The sequence below is a fragment of the Rattus rattus genome, chromosome 9 (genome assembly GCF_011064425.1).
Source record: "Rattus rattus isolate New Zealand chromosome 9, Rrattus_CSIRO_v1, whole genome shotgun sequence".
NCBI classification, from domain to species: Eukaryota; Metazoa; Chordata; class Mammalia; order Rodentia; family Muridae; genus Rattus; species Rattus rattus.
The window spans coordinates 59,550,916-59,559,384 of record NC_046162.1 but is presented as its reverse complement, the minus strand read 5'-3'; the positions used below and the strand labels follow the sequence as shown (position 1 = coordinate 59,559,384).

At 54.4% G+C, this 8,469-nt stretch overlaps 1 protein-coding gene across 2 annotated transcripts; it reads left to right on the top strand.

Annotated features, from left to right (window-relative positions):
* The first annotated feature begins 954 nt into the window (after positions 1-954).
* LOC116908881 (keratin, type I cytoskeletal 17) lies at positions 955-6,480 on the top strand. 2 transcript variants are annotated; one of them, XM_032912324.1, is made up of 8 exons: positions 955-1,433; positions 2,134-2,216; positions 2,558-2,714; positions 3,331-3,492; positions 4,044-4,169; positions 4,259-4,479; positions 4,566-4,591; positions 5,424-5,670. In XM_032912324.1, the coding sequence occupies exons 1-8, from the start codon at positions 1,002-1,004 to the stop codon at positions 5,516-5,518; spliced, it is 1,302 nt and encodes a 433-aa protein (XP_032768215.1). In that variant the 5' UTR covers positions 955-1,001; the 3' UTR covers positions 5,519-5,670. The 2 variants fall into 2 exon arrangements, with proteins under 2 accessions (XP_032768215.1, XP_032768216.1); XM_032912325.1 differs by lacking the exon at positions 4,566-4,591 and adding an exon at positions 6,438-6,480 and having other exon boundaries at positions 1,002-1,433; positions 5,620-5,649.
* The last annotated feature ends 1,989 nt before the right edge of the window (positions 6,481-8,469 follow it).

Genomic DNA, 8,469 nt, shown 5'->3' with positions numbered 1-8,469 from the left:
ACTCTGTTTCACAAGGCACCCATCCTATAGGTAGCTCTGTTTGCATCCTCTGAAGTTTAGCTGAGTTCTTTTCTGCCTACCTGGCCCTGGAAGCTGCACTTGTGGAAAGAGTAGGGAAACATCTAGAAGGAAAGTCTGGGCTTTCTCAGGGATGAGGACAGTTTCAGAAAACAGGAGAATGAGCCTCATGCCAGGCTGTGTGCCTGGGTGTTGGGGCTGCTCCGAGGGGTGACTCCTGCTCAGAGGGGTGTTGTAGCCGAGTGACGAGCGAGGACGTACTATGCCAGCCCACAGCTTGAGTGAGCTGGGCCTGTTTGGACATTACATTCTTTGCTAAGCTCTGATTTCCTGCCGGGGTTGGCAATTGGAGGCTTGAGGTAGTTTCTGTGTTGCGTTGGTGGGCCTGGTGGGTTTAGGCCCGGGTCTCAAGTCAGGATGTACATCTGGTCTTTCTGATTCCCCAGTCCCCAGATCCAGGCTATTCACATGCGGGGAGTGGTGTGACAAGAAGGAAAGCCACCTCAGGTGTGTGGGGTGCCTAACTCCCCACCTCATTTCCCATCAAGCTGGGGTGGCAGCTGCCTGGGAGGGCTGGGTGGAGGTGACGTCACCAACTCCTCTTGTCCGTATTAGGTCATGGGAAAGCGTAGCTGGAGGGCCTGCCTGAATCACAGGTGACAGGCTTGAGACCAGAGAGAGAGACAGACAGACACACGCACATGCACACACACACACTCGATCATGACACCCAGTGCAGGGTTTGGTGAAATGAGGCAGAGCCCCGGTGGTGGGAGGGGAGGGGGCCCATAGCCACCTGGGAGCTGGCCGGTGTCCAGTGGTGATGAAAGCCCAGGGGAATGGAAAGAGCAGGGAGCCTGTTGCAATCGCTACGCCCACTGGCTGCCCTATAAAGGAAGCAGGCGAGCCCCAGCGCAGCACGCACCTTGGCGCCTCTCTTCCTCCTAAGCCTTCCAGCTCCACATCCGTTGCCCGCTGCCACCATGACTACCACCATCCGCCAGTTCACCTCCTCCAGCTCCATCAAGGGCTCCTCTGGCCTGGGTGGCGGCTCATCTCGGACCTCCTGCCGACTGTCTGGCAGCCTGGGTGCAGGCTCCTGCAGGCTGGGGTCAGCTAGTGGCCTGGGCAGTGCTCTTGGGGGCAACAGTTACTCCAGCTGCTACAGCTTTGGTACTGGCAGTGGTTATGGAGGCAACTTTGGGGGTGTTGATGGGCTGCTGGCTGGAGGGGAGAAGGCCACCATGCAGAACCTCAACGACCGCCTGGCCTCCTACCTGGACAAGGTGCGTGCCCTGGAAGAGGCCAACACCGAGCTGGAGGTGAAGATCCGAGACTGGTACCAGAAGCAGGCCCCAGGGCCAGCCCGCGACTACAGTGCTTATTACCATACCATTGAGGATCTGAAGAACAAGGTAGGATTTGCTGGTGGGAGGGGTGTAAACCATCCACCTCCTGCCTTCATCAAGGCCTGGAGTCAGGTGGGGCTGCCACGGGGTCTCTAGGCTCTAGTTCGACCCTTCTCCCTTTGAGGGGGCAACTTGTCCCGGCCAGGAACAAGCAGGCATTGTGAGGCTCCTTTGAGTGTCTGTTTTCTCCTGGAGCTGTCCTCGTGTCATTGATGTATAGACCATGAGGGTGTAGGTAGAGGGCTGGTTCCACAGAGTGGAGCTGGATTTGTGAGTGTCCCAGTGAGAAGGGGTTTGGGTGAGGGGGCTCTGAGAGTGTACTCCATAGCAGTTCTAAGAGAGGAAGCAGGGGAGGGGTAGGGCAGTGGACTCCCATGGGAATGTTTTAGGGGATTTTCCTTTTCTGTCTTCCTTGGCTTTTCTTCTGGCTCTAAGGATATTCCAACATTATTTGACTCCTTCCCCTTCTCAGCCTGAGGCCTCTTCAGCCCTCAGGCTAAGACTGGCATGAGGATGGTCTGCATGAGCAGGCAGTGCTAAGTTTCATCTGCCAACAAGGGCGACACTGCGTAGGGAATGGCTGGCAGGAGGAGGGCGTTTCTCTGAAAGCAGTGAATTCCAGCCTCCAGCCAGGAAGCCTGGCTCAGAACATGGGCCTGGGTTGAGCCACCCTAAACTCAATGACCTATTGGTTTGTCATCTCCAGATCCTCGTGGCCACTGTGGATAATGCCAGCATCCTACTCCAGATTGACAATGCCCGCTTGGCAGCTGATGACTTCCGTACCAAGTGAGTCCCAGAGGGTTATAAGCTGGGGGGTAGGGGTGGGAATTCTGGGGAATCTCTCCTCACTCTATGACTTCCTAGAAGACAGGGGAGAGAGCAAAGATAGTTACTTCTGAAGGTAGTTGGGGGAGGAGGAAACAGAGGAGGAGACAGGAAGTCACTGGGCACGGGGGGGGTCTTGCCTTGTGGTTGTCCCTGGGCTCAGGGTTGTAACTTGTTTCCATTCCACCCTCTGATTCTCTCTCAGCTGTTCTGTTTCTGGCAAAGGGAAGGTGGGGATGACACCAGGACATGGACCAGCATGTTAGGGCATCCTGGCCTAAGGTCTCTGGTTTGCATTGCAGGTTTGAGACGGAGCAGGCTCTGCGCATGAGCGTGGAGGCAGACATCAATGGCCTTCGCCGGGTGCTGGATGAGCTGACCCTGGCCAGAGCCGACCTGGAGATGCAGATTGAGAATCTCAAGGAAGAGCTGGCCTACTTGAAGAAGAACCATGAGGAGGTGAGGGGGCAGGGTCAGTAGGTCAAAGAAGACGAGGCGTGGGTGGCAGGGCCCTGGGATTGGGCTGTGGTTGAGAGCGTGGGAGAGAGGGCTTGTTGAGTGTAGTCATCCTGTAGGGCTGCCTTTTCTGTAGAGTCTTCGTTCCTGTGGTCCAGAGATTCCACACATCCTTACATCTTAGGGATCTGTCGGGCCTCACAGAGGCCTTCTCTCTTCCCCCTGCCTCACTCACAGTGTCAGAGGGGGAGGGAGATGCTCAAATGCTTGGTTTAAGTTCCAACTCTTAAACCTGGACTCCACAAAGGCATTTGGATATTGGAAGAGAAGTTTTGGGGGCAAAGGCCTAGAATCAGATGTCTCTGGAGAATCCTCTGTCTAATGAAGGAGGCACAGTGTGAAAGTGGGCATTGAATCCATACAGAACAAACAAACAAACAAACAAACAAACAAACAAACAAACAAACCAACCAACCAACCAACCACAGGTGGGTCAGAGGGAAGAGGCTGGGCAGATCAAAAGGCCTTTAGGAAGGGGGTTAGACTTCAATGTGGGCTGGGGAAGGCTGGGGACCAACACTGGTCTAGAGGACCACACCTTCATTCCCTCTTCTTACAGGAGATGAATGCTCTGAGAGGCCAGGTGGGCGGCGAAATCAACGTGGAGATGGACGCAGCCCCTGGTGTGGACCTGAGCCGCATCCTGTCAGAGATGCGGGATCAGTACGAGAAGATGGCTGAGAAGAACCGCAAGGATGCCGAAGATTGGTTCTTCAGCAAGGTGAGAGCAGCTGCAGTCCAGACAGGCCTCAGGGCCCTGAGCCCTCACAGTAACCTGTCTGTCACCATAGGGATGCCCTATCTTGTCAGACTCTGTGGACTCCACAGAGTCAGGACTGCTCACTGCATTAACAGAGCCAGTGTTAGCTAGTAGTCAGTCACCAGAGGGGGTGAGTGGGAGGTGCCTTGTGGAATCAACACTGCGGGTAAAGACCCTGGGAATTTCCACCTTTCTTAACAAAGCCAGGAATCAGCATCAGAGGCTGAGCTACATGTCCAGGCTGGTTCTTAAGGTTTCTGTTCTTAAAGTGCCTGCTACTTGTAGAGATTAACCATAACACTCCAATGAGTATGTTTCAGGGCTTGGGGGAGTAGGGAGCTTGGGGACAAGACTGATCAAGGCTCAGGGGAGGTTAGGAAGGTGGTTATAGCTAAAGGATAGGATATGAATAGATCCAAGGTCTGTCTGAGCTCTGGGTCATGGGGATCATGGAGCATCTGACCTCGGCTAGGTTCCAGGCTCATGTTTCCCGTCCTGTGTCCTGTTTGTAGACTGAGGAGCTGAACCGCGAGGTGGCCACCAACAGCGAGCTGGTGCAGAGCGGCAAGAGCGAGATCTCTGAGCTCCGGCGCACCATGCAGGCCCTGGAGATCGAGCTGCAGTCCCAGCTCAGCATGGTAGGGATGCTGCTATGCACACAGGGATGGGTCCAGCCCCTGGGAGGCAGCCCTGCCACTCTCACTGACCATCACCTGCTCTCCTGCAGAAAGCATCCCTGGAGGGCAGCCTGGCAGAGACAGAGAACCGCTACTGCGTGCAGCTATCCCAGATCCAGGGTTTGATCGGCAGTGTGGAGGAGCAGCTGGCTCAGCTGCGCTGCGAGATGGAGCAGCAGAATCAGGAGTACAAGATCCTGCTGGATGTGAAGACTCGGCTGGAGCAGGAGATCGCCACCTACCGCCGTCTGCTGGAGGGAGAGGATGCCCAGTAAGTAGAGGTCCAAGGGGCTAGGGCACTAGGGGCGAGGAAGGTACTCTCAGACCTCATCTAACCTCTCCAATTTTCCTTTTCAGCCTGACTCAGTACAAGCCAAAAGAACGTAAGGATCTTGGTAACTGAGGGCTGGGGTGGAGGGATGCATGGGACAGAAAAGCCACTAGCAGATTGCTGGGCAAGGGTCCCCAAGGAGATTCAGGGTATGATGGCTAATGTTATATAGGCATAGGAGGAATGGACCTGTTAGGGCTCAGAATTGATGCTCAGAAGAGAGATCAAAGGAGAAAGACTGGTCTGATGAGGGCATGGAGAGAGGGCTGGTTACCATGGAGATGATGGTGAAAGGAGTAGACTTCATCCTATCTGTGGTCTCTTTGCTCCAGTACCCTTTAGATGGGTCAGAGCAGTTTTGTCTCTGGGGACTTGAGCCTAGTGGGAGGTAGGGTCATGGTCCCTGGCCTCCAGATCTCAGTCTTTGTGGGACCAGGGAATCCATGGTCTTAATTCTGAGGTTTCTAGTGGGACAGAGATGATGAGGATCTGGACATTTTGTCTTGGGTATCTCCATGTGTTAGAGGAGACAGGAACATAATCCAAGCACGGCAGTGTGCAAAGGAGTGGATATAGGACTTATTTCACTCAGCACTCAGTGGACATAGTCACTCTCTCGAGGGGCAAAGTGGGTTAGGACTAAATGACCTGTCCAGGGACCACAGCTCACACAGGGGTCTCAGCAGAATGCTGGGTGGAAAGGAGGCAGGCGGGGGTGGGAGGGACATATGCGCAGTGTGGTATTGAGAGGTGAGCGAAGACTCCGTCCATAGCATCTATCAGGAGGGGACCAGGGTGGGGGCAGCTGGCTTCCACGTAGGGGACTGAGGGCTGAGAGTGGCTTTCTTCACCTGCCACAGCCCGAGTGTCTGTTTCTCTTGCAGCTGTCACCACCCGCCAGGTGCGCACCATTGTGGAAGAGGTCCAGGATGGCAAGGTCATCTCATCCCGGGAGCAGGTCCACCAGACCACCCGCTAAGGACCCAGCTCCTTCTGCCCAGTTCCCTGAGGCTGCAGAGAGGCAGCTCCCCTCTCGGCTTGGCAGCCTGTAACCTCTCCAGCATCAGACTCCTGTTTCAGCCTCTTCCCCGCATCCCCCTGCTCGACACCATTAAAGCTTGCTGATCTGAAGTGAACTGTGTCCTTTGTTCTGAACACTGAAATGGCCATGGTGGTGACACTGGGTGGACTGGTGTGTGTGTGTGTGTGTGTGTGTGTGTGTAGGGTACAGGGGAGGCATTCTGTAGAAACCTATCATTACTCTTGTAGATGAACATAATGGGTTAGCTTAGGTAAAGAGAGCTTAGGCTGCTTTGTACCCCCTGAAGCCATCTCTCCCCTGATGGGATAGGTAGTTCAGGCCAAGCCAGTTTTGGAGTACAATCAGCGCATCAGGGGTGGCCCTAGGTAGCCTTCTCTTGTCCTGTACTCAGTCTCATGACCTCAGGCAGTCACGATCTCATTTCTCACCCATAAATGGATGGGAAGATCTCAGGTGCAGGATCCTGATTCTTCAGGGGTGACTCATCCAGTCTCTGAGTCCTCTCTGAGAGAGGAGGTGGACCAGGATGGGGAGGGGCCTGCTGGTAGAGTGGGTGGGTTGAGGTTCCTATGGGAGTCTCGTGAACCCACAAGAAGGGCTTTCATGGTCATAGTTTGGCAATGAGTGGGAGGCCCGTGCTTCTTGGAAAAGGCAGGTTCCTACCGGGGATGGGAGGAAGAATGGAATCTTTCTTTCCGTGTCTCCCCATGTGATCAGTGATAGGGATGCTCTGGGGCCCTGTGTAGGGCCATGAGAGAGAGCAGTGACCTTCTCCCTGATGGTTGGTACTCTTGATTCCTCACCGGCAGGAAAGGTGAGAGAGGGAAACTGAGTCCTGAGGAAATAGAGCCTACTATTCCTGCACACTTCCTGCCCCAGCTGTACCTAGGGCCCTCTGAATGCCAGGCGAGACTCATTCTGATGGCAGCTGTGAAGAACAGTGTCGGGGACACTCTTGACTCTTTAGGTAAAATCTGGAAAGCACTGGGCAAGACAGACGCCTTCCTAGTTTTATCCAAGGACTGTGGTTGGAGCAGGGGGCAGAAGAAGTTAAAAAAACAAAACAAAACAAAAAAGGAGTTCTTTGTCTAAGTTCACTGCAGGGATTTGACGGAGGGGGTGGGGATCTTGAACCAGCACCTAGAGATACCTTCTCTCTCTCAGGCCGGATAGTGAGAGTGGGACCTAAGTGCAAAGTCAGAACCCCAGAGGAGCTTGAGGTCAGGGGAGGCTGCCATGGACCGGCTCAGGGCAGAGGGATGGCCCCCAGCTTCTGGAGTGCGAGGACTTTGGGTGGGTCACAGGTTCTTCCTAGACCTCAGAGGACAGAGTTTGCCCTGAACGAGAGAGAGCAGCAGTGGTGCTGATGTGGGGATGTGAGTTCCTCCTTGGGCTGCAGCAGCATCCGAAAGACTTAAAGCTGCACTGGCTCTGTGACATCAGGCTGGAACCTCTCAGCTCCTTGCTAGCAGGTACAGCTCGGATGGGGGCAGGAGAGACGCATGCTCCCCCAGTCTCTGATGTGCATCAGGCTATAACCAGAAGAACCAGCCTGGGCCAGAATGGCTCACCCTGGGGCATGAGCTCATTTGTCTGAACCACAGTCTTAAGAAGCAGGGAGAATCTGGGGAGAGGTGCCCCATTGAGTGAGTGAATACGGACACTGGGGCTCTGACAGGCCGTGACTCAGCTATTTCCCAAGGCCTGACATATCAGCTGGGAGGTGGGGCAGGTGAAGCCCTACTCTGTTCTGGGAAGAGGTCATAGCTTCGCCTCCTACTTCTTCTCAGTTAGTAGTTAGGCAGGAAGGGCTTTCTCCATCCTGGAGACTGTGGGGATTTCCTCTGACTGCCATTAGGGGGAGTTAGTGTTGGGAGGCACAGGAGATTGTGCCTCCCACAATCCTGGATCGTGGACCTCTCCTGAGTGAGTGGGTGGTATGTGTTTGGTGTGTTCTGTGGGGGACCTCCAGGGAGGAGTCCATGGCATGAGGTCAGATGGCCACACTGAGTAGCTCCCTAGAGGACTGTGTAGAGAACTTTAGTGGCTTTATCCCAAGACATCTTAGATACTGGGGATACCAGTGTCACCACGGTCATTTCAGTGTTCAGAACAAAGGACACAGTATCTGAGTCCCTGGCTTGGGACTGAGTGTTGAGACTGGAGGGTTTACTGTTCGTCTACACACAGTCTGCCCACACCACCGACTTCTATCAGTTTGGTAGAAGCTACAGACATATGACTGACCCGGGTTCCCCTTTCCTGTGACAGACACAGCCCCATGCCACCAGTAGCTGGAGCTAAGACTCTTCTGCCACCACACTAGCTCCTGGTAGGTTTCTGCCATGGATATGGTGAGCAGCCCTGTCTGTAGTAAAGTACAGCATGTGCCCAGCTCAGCCCTGAATCTAGGGGAAGACTGGACAGAGGCCTGTGAGGACTCAATGGACTTCAAATGAGCAGTGGGCCTGACAATACACTTAACCCTCACGCAGTGTGGGTCTCTTGGGGTGGTGAGGGGAGCAGAGGTATTAGAATCAGTGTGTTTCTGTCTAGGCACAGGGCAAGGCCATATGCCAGCTAGAGAGAGCCTTAGGCTCCCTAAAGGGTTCCTTGTTGTGATTGGTGTGAGGGCCTGTGGCAGCCTTGCTCTCCGTGGGGGACATCAGACACACGGTAGGGAGAGGACCATGTATATGCATAGGAAGGGCCTGATCTATGTGGATTCCTTCTGACCTGGGAGTACTGTGTCAGGAACGGATATTTGTTTACCCCCGAGGATGTTGCTCTGTTCCCTTACGCAGTTGTTTTCTACCAAGACCCAAATGCACAGCTCTGGGATTGTCCTTACCGAATTCTCTCACTAGCTTGTACATTTGGAGGGCTTC

What these genes read in the sequence shown, in the direction of transcription:
- LOC116908881 (XM_032912324.1), top strand. Translation starts at nt 1,002, where the DNA reads ATGACTACCACCATCCGCCAGTTCACCTCCTCCAGCTCCATCAAGGGC. An exon ending in TTGAGGATCTGAAGAACAAG is followed by an intron (nt 1,434 to 2,133) that starts GTAGGATTTGCT and finishes TGTCATCTCCAG; the next exon opens with ATCCTCGTGGCCACTGTGGA. An exon ending in TGAAGAAGAACCATGAGGAG is followed by an intron (nt 2,715 to 3,330) that starts GTGAGGGGGCAG and finishes CTCTTCTTACAG; the next exon opens with GAGATGAATGCTCTGAGAGG.